The following is a 19845-nucleotide window of genomic DNA, read 5'->3' as shown; positions in this document are numbered from 1 at the left end:
ATTAAACAATATAAAATTATTCACCACTTATAGCTTGTATAGCTTAACTTTTTCAACAGCCCATAAACTTCTGCTTATGTCACAAAGCAGATAGTGCCAGTCTTTTTTCCTGACCTCTGAATGTGTTCTGTCAGGAAAGTAGACAGAACCACTCACAAACACAAAGGCAATCAGTAATGTATACGAAGACAAACTCCAGAAGAAACTGATGCCACACTTAATGGATGTATCCCAATTACAGCTGTGATTTGCAGTACTTACTTTTGCTGGTCTTTCATCGTTTCAATGATGATTTTTAGCTCCTTAATTTGTGTTCTCAGCTCCTCCAGGGCAGTCTGACCTTGGCTCAAGTGTTCAGTCTTTGGCTTTCCTTCAGTACCAAACAGGGATGGGGAATTTGACCTGTGGCCTGTTGTTCCCATAGCAATTGAATGAAATCCAGGTGACGGTGAAGGGGATAGAGATGGTTGTACATTACTGCCACTAGCCAAACCTCCTGGTTTCGGAGGCAAGGAAGTTTTATTATCAGACACCTGTAACAAGAAGAACAACATTTAATGCCTGGAGAATGCTTTATGAAAATCAAAACCTCTAATAAACATTAAATATTTTGCTGCTATATAGTAATGTTGAAAGTCAATAGTCAGACATAGAAAGTTTCAAATATGACAGCCAGAACAACCAGTCAAATTATCTTTGTACTTATACATCAGAGGGGGTTTAGCTGGGACCTGTAATTCCAAACAGTTTCAGCAGAAGTTTCCAGTTGCTACAACTGATCAGCAATAAGCATTTCCAAGACCTCAGTCTGAGCGCTGCAATGAACCAAGGAAGATATTCACTGTTTCTCTCAGAAATGTGAGAATTTCTCTCAGTTTGTAAGAACATGCCTACATCCATGGAAGTCTCCTGCAGAGCACAAAATAGTGTGGCCAAGAATCCAAATTGCATTTTTTGTAGATTACACTGATGATTTTCAACTAACCATTGAAGGATTCTTCAATATATGATATTGTTTTAAAATTAAAGACTGTGTTAAATGTTGCCCTCAGTATTACAAAAATAGCTAACTGTTACATAAAGTTGCTTGGTGAAATGATATAAAAACTAACACAAAATCCCATGACTTCAGAATGATAGTATATTAATATGAAATAAAATAGTTGTATAACTTCACTGTACTGTCCTCTGGTACCTGAAGCATCTGTGAATCCTTGTAACAACCAATGGCTCTTTATTCTTACAGGAACTTAAGAGAATAATGCAGCATTACCCTAGCTATCCTGAAAATTTATAGCTTAGCTCAGAAGGATCCCATATTTCTTGAATTGCAACACAGTGCTCTACTTAATAGACAAGGCAAAGAAGATACCTACCATACAGTACCAGTTACTTCACTGCATACACAGCACAGTGTACAAGTACAGTTATCACAATGGCAAGTAGAGTGCCACTTATTTATCATGTTGTTATTTGGTAATGCTAATGTGTGCCTTATATAACACCTACCAGAACTATTGGAAGATCTGATTTAGCCCAGGATAAGAAAAAAACACAAGACTGCCCATGTTGAGTATATGTGGCAAGGTTTTAGTACCAGGGCAGCTGCAGGGGTGGCCTCTGTGAGAAGAATCCAGCAGCTGCCCCATGTCAGATAAGGGCCAGCTCCAGCCGGCTCCAAAAGGGACCCGCTGCTGGCCAGAGCCGAGCCAGAAGCGATGCTGGGTGGGCCTCTGGGAGAGCAGATTTAAGAAAAGGGAAAAACTGCTGTGCAAAAGCAGCTGGGAGAGAGGAGTGAGAAGCAGCCCTGCAGCCCCCCAGGTCAGTGCAGCAGGAGGGCAGGAGGTGCTCCAGGCAGGCAGCAGCAGTTCCCCTGCGGCCTGTGGAGAGGCCCCTGGTGGAGCAGGCTGTCCCCCTGCAGCCCATGGGTCCCACACGGAGCAGATCTCCACGCTGCAGCCCCCCCGTGGAGGAGCCCCCGGTGGAGCAGGTGGATGTGGCCTGGAGGAGGCTGCGGCCCATGGAGAGCCCCATGGATGGAGGGGAAGGTCTCTGTAGTTTGCTTTCAGATTCTCGTTGCTCTAGCCTGCTAGAAATAGGCAAAAAATTACATTAATCTGCCTATACTGAGTCTGTTTTGCCTGTGATGATACTTGTTGAGTGATGTCCCTGTCCTTATCTCAACCCTTGCGCCCTTTTTGTCACATTTTCTCCCCCTTTTTCTTTGAGGAGAGGGAGTGAGAAAGCAGTTGTGGTGGAGCTCAGCTGCCCAGCTGGGTGAAACCACCACAGCCATCTAACTCTATCATTAGAAAAGAGATATTGAAATTGAATGGCAAATAGAGTAAGATACTGAGCAAAAATGTTATGGAAACAGATGGAGATACATGGTGAGTGAAGACTTGAGGACTGAGGCCATGGACATTAACCGGACAAAGTAACTGAGAGAAAAGTTAGCAGTCGGATGAGAATTAGGAGAAAACGGGGTGTGGAGGGAAGAGCAGGATCCACCACATTCTGCAAAAAGCAGTCTTCCCCACTGCATGAGTGTGACTGAGTATCAAACCTGACCCAGGCAGGCACTGCTTAAAGAAATGTGTTCTGTGGAACAGTGTGACTATATATAGAAAAATGACATTATAAATCACAAGAGAGATGAACTCGACTCCATGACCTTAGCAACGTTTCATGTATTGTGTATGTATTGTGCTTCTTTTAATATTTTATGTGTGTGTGTACGTGTCTGAGCAGTGTGTACCTGTAATCAGACCCTTCATGGATAATAACCCTTATATGACCAGATGCAAGTTCCCTTTGGACTGAAAAGAGAGGCCAAGTCCAAACCTGCAGCAAGTGAGCAAGGTACAACCGGAGTCATCCACACTGAACACATTATTCCAGAGCTTAACTGGCCATCTGTATTAGAGCCTCAAGCAGCTACTTTCTGATAGCAGTCTTCGTGTTGTACAGGAACAACATCGACATGGTTGTCATGCCAGCAGATCATTTACGGATGTTGGCCCAAGAGTATTCATTAATTCAAGTGCACCCAGAAGAGGGAGCTATATAGCAAAACATTATCTTCATAACTTGATCACAGAAGTGCACAACTGCATCTTTTGAATACTTTAGTTATACTATTAGAATGTAATATTTATATTGTTCAAGGTATTCTTATGTACTAAAATATAGGTCCAACCTCTAAAGCCTGATTTATATACTCCTTCTATAGTATTTGATTACCTTACAGCTTTCTACCAATATACAGTAAGAATGGCACAAACCTATATGATAAATACAGTCATACCAGTATAAAAGGTGATTATACTTGCAAATTCACATATTATTAGAGTGGCTCAAAGAGCTGTATTTTCTCTGCTCACAGACTCATCTCATGTAAACTCAATTTACAACAGCAAACGAGGCCTTTGTTTCTAAAATGTAATTCCCAACTTCTCTGATTCTGTGAAATGCATTTACTCTAGAAGGATTTTTTTTCACACTATGGTTATGGAGACATTTTAACTATGCAATTCACTTTAGACTTGCATTTCAAACCGAGAAGAATCTTTAGTAATGATTACCATTTTTAAGCTTCTTTAAAGGACTGGTTACCAAAGTGATTGTTGAATTAAATGTTAAAAGTAACTATTTAATAACGTTTTCAAAAATTAAAATGCATGCAACAAGGTTAAACAGAGACATTCCAAATAACTTACTTGTGATATTGTAACAGTTCTTGATTTCCTTGACACTTCAATAGTTTTGTGTGTAACGGAAACATGTTCCTCCTTCTCTTCTTCAGGACTTGGTGAGTCGAAGAAATCCGGGCTTGAAAGGGATGACTATGTAGTTAAACACGCACATACCATGAGAGGAAAAAAATGCAGATATTTTCATTATACAAGAACTCAACAGAAAAGAAGAAAATGTATATGATTTTTAAAACTATTTTCAAAGTAACAACCCTTAAAATCAGTACTCTCTCTCCCCAGTTTTTTAACCCTTGTTTTCCAGGCTAGATGAAATGAGAAATACTTAAGAGAGTTGGGCTCAACAATAATTTACATCTTCATATTGCATTATATTATAAGACGAAAGCACCTTCCTGTCCACAAGCAGAGCTGTATCTTATTTGGCTAGGACACCAAGGACCGTGTGGTAGGTGTCAGCTCTGCCACCACTTTGCTCAGTGCAGGTCTTTCTTTGCTGCTCTTCAGAGGAGTCATGCTGCTGCCTGTGCACACTGCTGGCATTGCAGGGCTGCCACAGGCATGGTCTCTTTGCAAAGGTGCAAACAGGGATGGAAGGTTCTTTTCACCCCTTGTTCCTTCTCCCATAGATAGAGCAATGGTTTCCAAAGCATGGTTTATGAAACCAAGTGTCTCAAGGTACTTATTCGAAATTTAAGTCCCCCATATATTTACAAATATGAGCTTGTCAGAGGAAATGTATGATGGCTCAAGGAGAGCTACTGAAGGCCAACAACAGTCTGCTGTCCTCAAAATCTGGTAAGTAAGTGGCCTAGAGAAATCAAGGGAAATGATTTCCAAAAAGCTCTCTTTTTGGAAATGCTTATAAAATCCTCAATACTTAGCAGAAGCTAGTTTATTCCAAAGATTTTTAGGAAGGATTTTTCTGGCCTCACCCATTGTTGGCAAGGAAAATCTGGCAGCACCCAAATAAGGGGGTACAAATCTTACAAGGGAGGGAATGTTTTAAGCATTAGCATTCAAAACACTGGCAGCCTTCTGACACAGATTTTCCTGAGCTGCATCTCTCTGCCTCACTGTACGTGTGAAGGAATGGCTGTGTACATGTATTAAAAGCACCAGGGAACAGAAATAGAAGGAAGAAAAAAGTCAGGAAAAAACTTCTAAAAAGAAAAGGAAAATTAACTTACAGATGTGAGAGACTGAGAGGGCGGTCGCCTGCCAGTAGCTTTTGGTCTGGTTGTAGTTGGATGATTAAGCTTCTCAGCAATTGGTACTACAGAGTCAAAACCTTCCAAGTCTTAAAAATAAAACAGAATTGATTTGGTTTTCTGGCAATTGTTTTATAAGAATCACTTTTTTTTCTTTTAATTTCAAAGAAATCAAATCTCACTTTCCCCATTGTGCCACAGTATTCTGCGCACATCTAGACACCATGATGTCACTAAAAAAATCCTGGAAGTCAAAGGCAGCTGCAACCCAGTCGCCCTTGCCAAGCACAATGGCCCTTGCATGTCAAACACAATAAAGCAGACAGGAAATGCTCAGAGGAGCCTATGGTTTTGTTTACTCTCAGTGTAGTGAACGCTAAACGACAACACGGGTCCTGTGGATAGAATAAACAGTTTCAAAATTTCCATCTTGCTATTAAAAGGGTTAGTAGTTTTTCTCTGAATAACTGGAGACAGAAGACAGTGCACTCGTTGTCTCAAGAACTGTACTGTGCTGCACCTGCAGCATCCCACACAATTGCTCAGGGGATCAGAGAAGGAGAGTGCTGGAGCTGGAAGGCATCTGCAGGTTCCCAAACACTAGCAGCTAGAGGCAGCTTAGTTTCCAGAAGCTGCAGATGAGGGGGATATCTTCAGCAGTCCAGAGGTTATGGTAAGAGAAATCTCCAACAGATTCCCGAAGCTGTACAAAGCTCAGGAGTCTTGACTGTTTGTATGGTAGGTGAAATAGGAGGGAAGTGTTCGCTGAATCCAGCCACGTGGTAGCATGTTTACATGGAAGAACGATGGCTGAAGGAGTACTGTGGCTCGTGATTACATGCCTGAATCAAATGGCTTAACACCATTCATCTATTTTTATGGGCTATATCAGTTTCAGTCACATCAATTTCAAAATGCCCTATTGCATATGTTAAACAGAAATGATTCAGAAAATATACAGGAGATACTCTAGACACAATAAATCAAAATTCAGTAAAATTACTTTCAGGCATAAATCAAACGCCGGAATTGTATTTGTTATTCAGAGACCATTTGTCATTGCATACATGCAGGAAAAAAAACAGCTTCTAAGTTAGCAGGTATGTATATACCAGGCACCTAATTTTCAAAACTGTTACAGAACAATGAATCTCTGAAGATCAAGCTTTGCTGCTGTATTACAATCATTGTACAGAATTACATGATGGAAAAACAAACCTATTGATGGGTCTGTGCAATAAACTAAGCACACTGAAGGACACTTACATTGATTCCAAGTACATGATTCGGCAGCTAGGAAGCAAATAGGTTCAGACATTCTTTACTCAGCAATATTTTTCCATTCCCAGGAGATTTTAAAAAGAGAAGGTGGAAAAAAAAAAAAAAAGGAGACTTTCAATACTCCTGAAATAGTCTAAGGTTATTCACCTCTAAACATTATTCTATTTTTGGAGCAACTCTTCCTATATATAGCCTGTGATCCCACTGTCCTCTACCAGGTATTTCTCTCACTGTTTTTTTTATTGACTGCTGCAACCCCACGCCCTGAAGTGTCTCACAAAGTCAGTCAATGGCAATTTGGCAATCCAAAGCTTCAAGTGTACCTACATATCAGGTGAGGCTGCAGTGCTTTTAAAGTAAAAATAAGCTAATGCAAACAGATTACACAAAACCTATCTGGAGACATACAGAACTTCAGGGCTACAGGAAAGGAGAAATACAAGTAAAAGAATTATTTTCTGAAGAAAAAAAAAGCCTAGATATAGGAGCTGGTTTCCAGCAACAGCCAGTTTGAAGCTGATGTACGAGATAGCTACATGACTTGCTTAAGATCACACAGGAAGTCAGTGATGTATTTTTATACACTGTCTTCGTTTTCACCACTGTTACTTTCTTAAGTCAAAAATATACACCTTTTCTACAAACCTGTGATGCTTAACTATACAAAATGGTGACTGAAGCAACCCTCTGCTTACCCCAGCCATTCTTCCCCATCTAACCTTTTTTTTTTTCTTTTTTTTTTTTTTTTTTCCCTGAGCTAGTTTTAATCCAGCTCATCTTCCAAAAACATGTGCCCAGCCACACAAATACCTGTTTGGAAGAAAGGATCAGTAGCAGAGGACTGATACAAGCTGTTAAAGCTGAGAAGAAGAGCAGGCTACAGCTCTGGGGGGGCAATAGACTGACTGAAGTTATCTTACAGCATGGGAATGCTCCAATGTATCAGTTCTCTCTCTGTTGACACTTCCATGGTAAGCACCACTGCACCTTCCTCTGTTCTTACATAGGATAAATATCTACACTCAAATGGAAAACAATCCATGAAAAAAATAGTGAAGTTATTAATAAAGTGTGTTTCTGTGCCTTACATAAACTATCCATTACCTAGACTTCTATGTTTGATTTGAACAACCAAATATTCGTGTTTCAATTGTAAAATGTATGGATAAACAGCACAAGAGGATACAAATTTTTGTTCAGGAGACCCATGAGCACTTGCAGATGAAACGTTCTCCATGCATTTTATGAATACTATGAAACACGAACATTTCTGTGCAAAGCTTCTATTATCAGGAAATAATGTGAAGAAATATGACAATCCTTCATTTCTTCCACTTCTGAATGCATTTCTGATGGCTAGAAAAATAAACTAAAGCAGCCTCAACCTGCACTGGATTTTTAAAAAGAACAGAGCAGAGCAGAGGTTGGAAAGGTTCCACAGGTAAGATCTGCTGCCAACAGAGAAATCACAGCCATTCAGCTGATACTATAAATGAGACTCTATTTAAGTGTAAGGGACAACGCTTGGTACAATGCTAAAATAGTAAATCCATTTCTAGTACTTCTACATGCCCTTTATCTCCTCCTTCCCCCACCTTTTTTCTCCTTATTTAGATGTGGTTCTCACTCCCAAATCCTCTCTACATCTAAGATTATCACCACCTTCCATGATCATCACCATTCAGGGCAATTCCCATCCACTGGTGGAGAAAATCAGGAACATGACCACTCAAGAGACCTCTGCCTTACTATAATCTATACTGCAGATACAGTAATTAATTCAATTATAGAGGTTATTTGATTATTTTTTTTTGCTAATGGAAAGCAAGACCATATGGGTGTGACTATACTATACTCACTGAAGTCACTAAATACAGTAATTCGATTGTGGTGTGTATTTTGGGAGCCATCAGACATTGCAAGCTTAAATATATGTGCTAAGCAAAATGTAAAGCATTTCTGAGCTAAACCAAATGGGAGGCCATTAAAAATAAAGTCCAATCTACCATATTCACAGGCATGTTGAACACTAGTACAGCAGCATCAGCATCTAGTAGAAGTGAACTCTGCACTGGTCCGGCCTTCTCTGTGTCTGCTAGTAATAATCAGTAAAAAGGGCTCTCTTGAACACACAGAAGACATAAGACACCCTTCAATTAACAGTGGGAATCTCTAATTAAAAAAAAATATATATATATATGGTGATACTTGTTCTACAAATAAATGGATGCATTCATCATTATTACTGCCTTGCTGATCAAGCTGGTAATTCATGAAGTAATTCACGAGATGGGGAAAGACATCCATGTAATTCTAGCATACTGGTGTAGTACACACAATGAAATGCCCAGCTTACTGAGCAAGCGTATTTGAGGAATAGGAGAAATATCAGCAGTGCAAGAAGTATTCCCTGGTATCTTTCCATGCCACTTAAGAATAGGATCTTACCCCATTCTTGTTTGTTTGGAGACACGGTCATTCAAAGCATGATGATGGTGTTTTCAAACAATAGCCAGATTCAAGAAAACAAACAATTAGTTGAGGAATAAGTTTTGAGCTAAATAGATTTGTACCTTCCTGGAAAACAACTTTCAATCTTTCAAAAAAAAAAAAAAATCCCAGAAATAAGTTAAATGGTTATGCTTCCTTTCTCGCCTACCTCCTCCTGTGCATTTACTATTCTAGCAGAAAATATGGCTAGGCCTCAATTTTATCTTGAGTTTTTGTGTTTGCTTTTTTTTTTTTTTGTCTTTGGGCAAAGTCATTTCTACATAATGAAGATGGAAAGCTTTTGGAATTAGCAGAGAGATTTCACCTTGAGAAAACTGAAATGGGAAGTGATGGATAGATCAGAATCAACATATTCAGAATGCTAATGACGAGATTTCAGAGAAGAGAAACACAGCAGAGCTGGAATAAATGAGGCCAAGGTGGCATTCAATCCATTTGAAGAAGATAATGTCACAAAAGTCACAGAGGTAGATTTCATTTCATTATCATATTCAATACATTTAGAAGACTGACAATGGGCTAGTGAAATGGTACGCTGTCCTTAAATACATTAATCCTGAAAGCTATTCTTCATCAAAGGAGACAGAGATCTGCAGGTCAGATCTTCTGCATTACTGTCCATCCGACACACAGCACTAATTAAAAGCAACTTAATAGAGAATATAAACATTTCTGGGAATTTCCACAAGCCCAGAATTATTTTAACTGCTTCAAGTGCCTAGATTCTGCTCTTCTCTCCGTGCTGAACGAAGAGCATCATGCAGCATCTTACCCTTCAAGGAATGCTGCTATACTTTCAGCCAGGGCCAGGATATCAGGATCTCATCCATGGTTAACTGCAGGCTCTTTTCTAACATTCAGGTAATTTACTGTTAGCAGGAGGGTTCCCTGGCCACAGGGTTACTGTAAGAGCGTAACGGTGATGTGCCTGGAAGGCCTGCAGTCACAACTCTTTGCTCTGGCTGGAAACAGCTTTGCTTGCCTGGCTTTGAGGACAGCCACTGAGCAGCCACCATCCTAAAGTATACAATTAGCCTTTCACATTTCAGCCTGGAGTTTTATTGGTTTAATAGCAGAATGTAAAAGCTGCCATAACGAGCTTAGCAAACCACTTGCTAGTGCCCCCATAAGGATTTTATTTTTAACAATTCAGAAGACGCCAAGAAAGAGCTGAAAGGTCAAGAAAACTGAGCTAGAAGAAATGGATATGCTGTTTTCAGGCAACTCCATTTGACACACATGGAGAATGATTTAAATTTCTGTTTGATTGCCTTTTTCTGCACCCTCTGGGGCAAGAGACCTAATTAATTTTCTTAATGGACCATTACCATAACCCCAATTACAATATTTACAATTCACATCTATGTTTGTGGGTAATTTGGATTCAGTGACATAAATATTACAACTTAACCCACTCGTGTAGTTTTGTTCCTTTGCTTTGCTATATTCAAATAAACATGAACAGCAGCATAGGAAGAAACAACTGGTTTAGGCAGATTTTCGTCTTCACTGTAAAAGCCACATTTTGTCCTCCAACCCTTCTATTCAGCAATATTTTCCTTCTTCCAACTACTACTCTGTGTCTTCAGGCAACATAATTATAATGTCTTGCAGTATAATGGCCTGTGATTTAAACACAAAAATGCTCCGCTCTACAACATTTTACTGGAAAGATTCTCCACCTTTTTCCCTAGTATGGGCCAAATCTTATTAAATCACTTTCTTCCAGCAGAGGCACAGCAATCACCTCTCCTAATAAATTTGAGCACAGAAGAGCAGCATAGCAACTCCGGAGCATCTGCAAATACAGCTCAAGGAAACACAATATGCTGAAGAATTGGTGTTTGTTAGATATTTTGAAGTAGGGTATTTTTAAGTACCGTTGCAGGCAGCTCAGAACCAGGCTTGGGGGAGGGACAGAAAAAGAGCACAGCTGATGACATGAGTTCAGCCGGTGCTCCGTGATCCACCGCCAATGCTCTGCAGATTAAAGTCTGAGCAAACACTGAAAAATGTGCTCGTGTTTACCAGCTTTCAGGCAATCTCTTCGAAAAATCATTCCAAAACTATACATTTCAGCAGGAATCAACGAATATGTATGTGACTTCTGTGAGCACTGCTGAAGATTATTAACTGCTTTCATAAATACTATGCAAATGTGTAAGGAGCCAGGAAAAATATTGGAAAGATGTGTCCAGTTGGCTCTGTGTGGGAAACGCCTGTGCAGCTCAGTCTTTTTGCAAAGTGCAGAAACTGCTGCTTGTGTGCGTGAGCTGAGCATTTCCACTGTAGATATATCACTTTTATTTATTTGTGGCTTACTCTTTAAATCACTTAGCTTAAATCCATACGATTATAAATATTAGATGATTTCAAAGCAATCCTAGTTTGGATATACAAGTCTTGTTTCAGGATTGCTGCGTTCCACAGTGTGTGTGCATATAGTTAAAAGAGTTGGGATTAATCTTGACATGTAGAAAGAACTCAATACCAACAATTAATTGGAATAATTCAGTAATTTTCTGGAATCGTTAGTGTTTGATCCAGTAAATTATTACATGATCTAGTTGTTTGTTCTTTTTTTTTTTCTTTTGTCATTGCACTAGCCCTCAGAAATAACAATTCTTTGTGAAAATAAAAAGAAATACATAACCTAAAATTTGAGTTATGCAAAAGGGCATGAAGTGAAGCTGTTTAAATCAGTATCATTCTACATAGGGACTAGACTGCTCTTGTGGTGGTTGAAGAGGGCTTAGCTTCAGCGTAGGCTATGTTGCTTTGGAATAATTTTAAATTAAGCTCCAAAAGCCACTGTCATTCCAGAACAGTAGCCTGTATGTGAGACTTCACAACAGATCTAGCTGTTGTGATTTAACCACAGCAACACTTGGAGGCAAGTCTTGGGTGACATGACCATGCAAGCCACTGAAAGCCAATATGTGCTTTTCCTTTTTTCCTTTTTTTTAATTCTTCTTGCTAAATGGCTTTTCTTTTGTATGTTTTGTAACATGGAATGACATCACAATGGAATAAATGCATTAAACTTTGTGACGACACCATCTGTCTGTAAGAACACATTAATGAAACCACAGCATTGACAAACAGCGTACACATACTCTACATTTCACTTACATCACGCAGATTTCTTATAGGAAAATGAAAGAAACTGTAATGATTTCTCATTGCAATGTTATGGTGCAAGATTTTCTGTCACAGTACACTCCATTTCAACTTTTAATTAAAAAAAATCTGTAACAGCCAAGTACACATTAGGTATTCTACAAAGTATTTAATTTTGTTACACATTGTCAACTAAAGCAAAGACAGGACAGAAAGGAAATGGAAAATAAAAGGCCTTACCCTCATGAAATGAAGAAGAGTTACCCATGGCAAAGAGATGTGAATAGGAAAAGCTGGATGAAATATGTGTGGAAAGGAAAGGAAAGGCATCACTGAAAACAGGGAAAAAGAAAACAAAAGAAAAAGTGAGGAGGAATGGGGAATGTTTTTTCTTAAATAATGTTATTATGAGGACTAGTTTTCCAATGGTTTTTGTCAGGATTGTGGAAAAAAGCAGAGGCATGAAAAACAGTAGTAATAGCTGCCATTATATCTACAATCAGCAGTGATGTTGCTGAACAGGACTTGCCCTTGTCAGTACAGATTGCGAAACTGTAATCAGCGCTGTATTATCATCAAGAAATTTAAATGTCAAGTTACAACTCAGCATAACATGCTAGTAAAATCAAGCCATGCACTAACATCCACATAAAAATCAGTTCTCGTGTATGCATCTGACAGAATGTTAGGCACAGTATTTACATCACCTCAGCCTTGCTCAAGCAATTGCAACTTTCTTAAGTCAAGCTGAGTGAGAATGTTTCTAAAGGAGTTTTTAAAACCATGGGGTTTTCTGTTTAGGCAACACTGGTTCACTGACACTAAATCTTTTGGGGATGGAATATGACTTAGAAAACAAATAGAAAGATAGCTTTTCCAAAACAAGAAGTGATTAACATACTGATCCGTAATGGGGGACCTAGACAGAATACAAGTTTTGCACCTGGATTCCTCAATTCCTTTACATATTTTTTCTCAACTGCTGGTTGAATTACTAATTTTGTTGTTCACTTGTTTGACTTCTAGGAGATGGCATACAGAAGGACTCCATATATTCTCTTCCCTCCTCCTTTAGGAGGGCTTTTAACCAGCTATAGGGTGTTAACGTTGAGAAAGTGACAACCATTGCCCAGATAACCTCCTTATGGCACAAAAGCCAGGAGAGTGCCGTCATATTCATTTGCAGACCATGCTTCACTCTTAATACTTAGCATAAGCATGAAACAAGGTGAGGCAACTTGCAGCAGAGCACTGCTTTGGCCAGTTTCTTCTGTGAGAGCTGTAGTTGTCCTGAAACTGCACTGGGATTCATGAAGGAACAAACAGCAACCCTGTCACCAGAACGGGCAAACACCTGAGCTACCATGAAGGATGTTGAACTTCCATTTTCTTCAAAGGCTATGGCTAATCCCCACCGTGTCTGTCACATAGGTCCCCTCTACTCAACCACATGATTTTGGATTAATGAAAAGACATAAAATGACTAGATTTAAGCAGATCCATTTTGACTGGAAGGATGAACCTAGGAGAAGCTAAGGCTGCCCTTATCACAGAGTACGTGGTGGCAGGACAACACCAGTATAGCATATCACAGTTAAGTGTTACCTGGACTCATGCTGCCCAGTCCATTGCTGTTTGGGAACACACTGGACACTCCACACAGTCACCCACAGTTTTTTGCTAATTACTCATTTAGCTAAGAGATTTCATCAACACAGTTTTCTTTGTAAATAAATAAAAAATCTAGCACATTTATCATAAATCTTTGCATTTACAGTGTCTCATAGACTGTCGTGAACTCCAAGCCTCTCCTCATAGTAAGAGACATGAACCCACTGTGAACTGTTTTGGCTTAAGTTTTAACTTACTTCTCTACCCTCTCTCAAAAGGTTATTTCTTTAACAATATTTTACAGGAGCCATCAAAAGCCTCTTGAAAATTCATATTAGTTATGACCTTTGGGTCAACTTTCATTCCAAAATCCTCACGTTTTTTCTTCTTCTCTTTTAACAAGTTGTCTAACAGGCTAGAATGACATGCTTTGCCCTTGTAAATGCCACTCTGGTTTGACCCCTATCAAGTTATACCTATCTAAGTATTCACACTATTCTATCTTTGGGCTCAATAGGTTTCCCTTGTTAGTGGTAACAGGAGGTCACCTGCTAAGCCCTTTGCAATATGTTGTGTATGTTGGTTTGGTTTATTGACTCTTATTGGCTCCTGTTCTTCATTAAAAGGCAAACAAACAACAACAAAGTTCTGGAAATGAACAAAAAATGTAATAAAACAAATTTCCTACCTACCCTTTAATAGGTTGTCCAAACCCAGAAAAAATACAAAACACTCTGTGCTTTTATCTTTATAGCAATTATGAAGAAACTAGCATGAGGATTAAGAGTTTACTTCTCTCACACAGTTATATGCTATTTGCAGTCAACTTTTTCTTTCTAGTATGCAGAATCTCACTGGCTTTGAAGCAAATTTATAAACATGGGTAATAAACATTAAATGGTAGAATTTGTCTGCACTTCCATAAAATTCCTTCATATTAATATACACAACAAAAAATGTTCATGCAATTTATCTCAAGCTTCTAGCTTTCCATGTTTATCCCAAATAAAAATCACTTGGTTCTCCAGAAAAACGTTACTACCATAAAACAGCAACGGCAGAAGGTTAAGAAAAAGCAGGCATATGGATGCTGGAAAGCTCATTAACCTATGTGAAATTAAATTAATTTAGCATTTTATTTATACTTTTCAATTAAAATCCATCTATAACTTAAAGCTCTGCTTCCAAGTCTGAAGAAAAGACAGATTTGGCTGCTGAAAACTTACTATTTTACAGAAATGGCTTACTAAGAAAGCAGTCTGGGTAGAAACCATGACATGAAAACAGCATTTAATGCCACCAGTGAAAGGTAGTAATGCATACGCATTCAGGGTACCCCGGTTCTGCCTTTTTTACATGAACGGGTCTGTTGCTGCACAGCTGCGACTGCGGAGAGCGACGGCAGCAGCTGTCACCAGTGGATTTCTAAGTGGAGGTGGAAGATGGCTGTCGGGGGCTTTGCTTCCAGCCCTAGGACAGGAGTCAGAGCACCTTGCTTTCAGAGTGCCACTTACCGCAGCACCCGACCCTGCAAACATCTCTCCTGCACTGCAAACTTGAGAAAGGAGGAGCACGAGAGAAGACAGAAAAATAACCTATCTTTACTCCTTTCCAGGTGATTTCTCTAAGAAAACGTTTGTGGTGTAGGAAGACAGACTATTTTAAACAGAAATTTAGACTTTCTTTAAATAGTGTTTTCAGTAAAATTGATTCAAATCAGCCTGAATTTTGTCTCTACTCCTTTGTATTAGAAAATGCAAAGATTACTAACTGCATCAAAAATACAATCTTTTGCAGCATTAAAAATATGGCAGCACTAATATTACATCTGTTAAACAAGCATGACTTATTATTATTGGCCTTCTCATTTGTTTTGCTTTTAAACAAAATTAACAAAAGCACTCCTAGCCAAAACAGCTCACCATTTCATATTTCTGTGTTGTTGTTTTTTAACAGAAGAAAAACAAACAGAACCTTTTTAATACATCAGAAATGATCCTATAATTCTGCAATTAAAAATTGATATCAGTTCACTCACATCCATACATCCATTGCCAAATCCTCAATCTGCATTTTGGATAATAACACAGACACTAAAAAGCAGAGATTTACACCATACATTTCTTAGGCAAACTACAAAAAGCACTGTAACTTACCAATGTCATTGCTTCTTTCAGAGGAGTCTTTCTCTAGAGTGCCGGACACTGTACTGCCCACTAATTCCACTTTTGGACTATCGCTCCTACATTTGGATCAAGAAGAGGAGATATTTTATTGGAGTTTGTGTGTGGATTACAGTAAATTGATAGCTAACCTGCAATTACTACTGAGAGAGGGAAATACTCTTCCTTTGTAGCACCAAAGTAGTAGCAATATGTCAGAGAGCAATCTCCAGAAAGCAAACATGCTGTATGGATTAACCTTATCTCATTTCTCCTTAACACCTGTCAATAAAGCCTATTTACGACACTGTAGTGTCGTGAATAATTCTTCAAATGTTCACAGCATCTCAGTACGAAGGAAATCTACAGGCAAAGGGACAGCCTTCAGGATCTGATTTGTAACTGCTTCTCATTACTTGGCTCGCATAAACAACAGCGATGGGTGATTGAGGGCACTGCAGACAGGGAGAACCTTCACGGGAGAGTCATGTGTTCCAGCAGTCCCTAATGCTTACTCACTAAGGCAACTTGTCCACCTAAAGGAGATTTCTATTTATTTTTGCACATTTCTTATGAGACTAGACTATGAGAATGGTTTCCACAGGTCCAAAGAAACAAGATCAACCACTCTGTCTGAAAATGAACAGGCAAGTGTCAAGAGCTGTGATACTTTTAGAGAGAGGAACTATTTTAAAATCAGACAGGAGATCAAACACAAGCAACAAGACTATTCTTTCTTCATAGAACTTTCTATCCCACAACTATTTACGTCTACTAAAATCACCAGACTATTGAAACAATTAAGAAAAATGGGACAGTAGTAGGTACGCAGCTCGGCATTGCATAGGTCACACAGACAAATCCCTGTGACGTTTACCATGATAACAATAGTTCAATAAATGCAATAAATTCTATTTACCATCATTATCAGGCCACCTAATAAATATCATAGTTTTTTTCCACGATAATTACTCACAGCACAGCACTGCAACAATTACAACGTACATAAGGTACCAGAAATGTGGGTAAAAATACAGAACAACCCAGGCAGATGTGCATTTCTATGAGCAGCAACTAGCCTTTGACAGTAAAATACAGTGTGAACTCCCAAGTCTCATTGATTTTCAATTTATCTCTGCTTTGGTGCCATAATCCGAGGACAGACAGCCTGAGCCTCCACTTGTGACAGCAGCTCATGAGCAAAACACAAAGTAGCTGGAAACCCTATTTCAGACTCCAGGAAGGCTGTGACAGGTAAAGAGTCCAAAAATGCGTGTAAAAATTGGAGGAGGTCACAGATTAAATCAATCTAATTAAACACGGTGGTCGGGTGACAAACCTTCTAAGAACAAAAAAGATGGACAACCAGTTTATGACCTGAAAAACAAACTAGTTCAATGAAATCATCAATTTGGCAGGCAGTCGGCACCGAGAAGGTGGAAGCAACATGTTCCTGGAACCATGGATTAATTACTGAGATGATACATAAGGTTATTTCAAGCGATCTGCCTGATCAATTAATTTTTCTATCTTTGGTCTTTCACTTAAAATAAAATGTGTATATATATATATATATGCATATTTATTTGTAAATATATAAGAAACAACATAGTTTCTTGGCTGACACGGCAATGAGCAACTGACTGCTGCTCTGTTTTGCACACATGTATTTCCCAGCTAACTGAGAGCAACATGTGAATTGGAAGTGCTCTAAGCAAATATGTGAGTGCTGTTTTGGAGGAGATTCTTAGGATGGCGTGATTTAGGACTGAAAATCACAATATTTACCATTTGACTACAGAAGATACCAAGATATATGACATCACCAAAAAAAAAAAACCACCAAACCAAACCTAACTCTATTGTCAGAAGAATCAACAGGCTCATTATGCCAACCAACTCTCTTCCTGCTACGGAATGAGTGGAGCCATCCCTTCTTGGTCACAGCACCTCCCCCCTCTGTTCATGCCCATGCATACAGGCTGTCAGCTCGATTGGACAGATGATCAGCCTGAAAGAAAATAGAAGCCCCCTTGCAAAGTGATTAATTGCCATCTGGAGTAACTCCCTGACCCATATGGCTGAATGTCTGCACAAATGCTGGTGCTAACATAAGGGAGGCTGCAGGAATGGGCTGCCAGGAGAAGAAACCTGCCCCTTCCAGCAGCAGCAGCAGCAGCAGGACAGACTCAGACTGGTTTAGACGGATGGTGAAAATGCACTTGCTGTAGGTCTTTAAGGGCTTGTCTACTCAAGGGAATTGACTCCTCAGTAAATTGTGTAATCACGTGTACATCTAAATAAGCTGTGAAGCCTTTGGAGAAAATTGACAGCTATTCTCTGTCTCACATGTTCTTCACCTCTCCTATGGCCCTTGAAGTCTTAACCTGCCTCGAAGGAAGGAGGATTATATTTAAATGGAAAAACAATCATTACCACAAAAAGTCAGTGAGATGCATGAGATGTAAGGCACTTACTCAGAACAGAAAAAAAAAATAATCTTCTGCTAACCAGCAGCAATGGAAATCTCACGGGAGTCACTTTATAAATCTACAGCAGTTTTTCCCCCTAGGGTCAGCAAAAATTCTGCTGGTTCTATTTTTATTCTAATTGCCTGAGGTCTATCGGCTTCTGGAAATGGATACCAGGAGGTCTTAAAAATATTTGCTATCTTATTAAATTGAACCGATTAAAAAAAAAAAAAAAAAGGGCTTCATTAAAGTGCCTTTCATCTGAAGCTTCACATTTCTTAATTATTCAAGTAACTCAAAGTCTATTCCATGGATTATTTCATTATGTGAACTTTCTGCCCTCTTCCTACAAGACATCCCTGCAAGTTAAAGCTTACCAGGCAGAACAGCTATATGAGATAAATCTGTTAATTTGAATTAGCTGATATAGCAACTCAGAGTGAAAATGTTAGCACTCTGACCATCAACACAGCATCATCATCACTTTAAAAATCACCTTGCCTTCTAAGGTTTTAATCTAATTACTGTTACAAGTAAAACTATTTCAAATATAATGATACTAAGTAAAAAGAATGAAGTAGTTTTTCTGCCCTAGACATAACAGTGTTCAGACAAATAACAATGAAACTGTTACTGTCTAGATCTGCCTTTTCACTTAGTTAACATGAAAACTGAAATATGCATGAAAAATGCATGGTTTATTTACTTATAAAATTTGGAGTTAGAAAACAGAGCAGTAAAACACTCACCCACAACTCTAGGTAAAACAATGTTTAAAATATTCCGGGCAAAAGACAGAACAAAAGAGTAACTGCCCTGTTACATGCCCAGCCAGTGAACTGAACACTAGGATATGTATTGGTACTGCCAAGAAGACATTGCTTAGCTAAATCTAAAGGCCAGAGCAAACACTTGTTTTTTCAAGCATGCCCAGGCAATCAGCAGGTGTGGACTACGTCGTGGAAAATCTGGGCAAGCATGCTCAAAGCCAAGGAGTCCAGAGAAGCTGTAGCAGTAGCACATGGATAGAAGCGTAAGCTCTCAGAGATGCACAGCCAAAGCACTTCAGTATAATGAAACTGGCAGCACAAGGCAGGCACTGGTTCTTTATTTTATGTGTCCCAGATTTCATGCCGAGAGCATTTGTTTAATGAGCCACATGTAGAGGAATGAGGGGAATTGATGCCTAGGATTTCTGTTTTATTCCACTCTACCCTATACTCCAATCTGGTACTTAATCCACCATCAGTATATTTGAACTCCACTAGTTCCATGGCAGCTAATTGTTCTAACAGTTCAGTAGTAAAACTATTTCTACGTCTACACTGTACTATTTCTGCAAGATATGCAGCTTGCCTATTTGACACAACAGCTTTTTTTTTTGTTTTTGTCTTTTACCCATTTCTACCCACTATGCATAAAGGTAGTCTACAGTGCACAGCTCAGAAGCTGATGACCATCATGTAGTCATCTAAACTTAATTAGGATTACAGGTGAGGCTTTTAACTTCTACAGCCTCTGCTCTTCCAGGCTCTAGCAGAGATTAAATGTATCCAACAGCTGTGTTTGCAAGCCCAGTTTCTCAGTGCTTCTCAAAGGCTGCAACCGCCTGTGATTAAGAGCATTGTGTAACTACAGAATAACAACCAACATTGGAAAATAAATCACTTCAGTTTCCTGCAGCAGCATCAGCTTATAGGACATTCTATGAAGACACATGTATTGTGCTAAAAATTGATCTACAGTGATGTAGGAAAACAGACTG

The 19845-nt window shown here is 39.1% G+C and overlaps 1 protein-coding gene across 5 annotated transcripts in view; it reads right to left on the bottom strand.

Annotated features, from left to right (window-relative positions):
- SH3KBP1 (SH3 domain containing kinase binding protein 1) overlaps nt 1–19845 on the bottom strand; it is a 224141-nt gene that overhangs the window by 4651 nt on the left and 199645 nt on the right. For all 5 annotated transcript variants that reach the window (XM_035542036.2, XM_035542038.2, XM_035542037.2 and 2 more), the window contains 4 exons: nt 15604–15689; nt 4904–5013; nt 3720–3845; nt 262–533 (listed from right to left, as the gene is read on the bottom strand). In XM_035542036.2, coding sequence (XP_035397929.1) covers nt 262–533; nt 3720–3845; nt 4904–5013; nt 15604–15689 — 594 coding nt within the window. The remainder of the gene's footprint in view (nt 1–261; nt 534–3719; nt 3846–4903; nt 5014–15603; nt 15690–19845) is intronic.

Source organism: Cygnus atratus, chromosome 1 (genome assembly GCF_013377495.2).
Source record: "Cygnus atratus isolate AKBS03 ecotype Queensland, Australia chromosome 1, CAtr_DNAZoo_HiC_assembly, whole genome shotgun sequence".
NCBI classification, from domain to species: domain Eukaryota; kingdom Metazoa; phylum Chordata; class Aves; order Anseriformes; family Anatidae; genus Cygnus; species Cygnus atratus.
The sequence above is the reverse complement of the archived record's forward strand: the minus strand, read 5'-3'. Positions and strand labels throughout refer to the sequence as shown.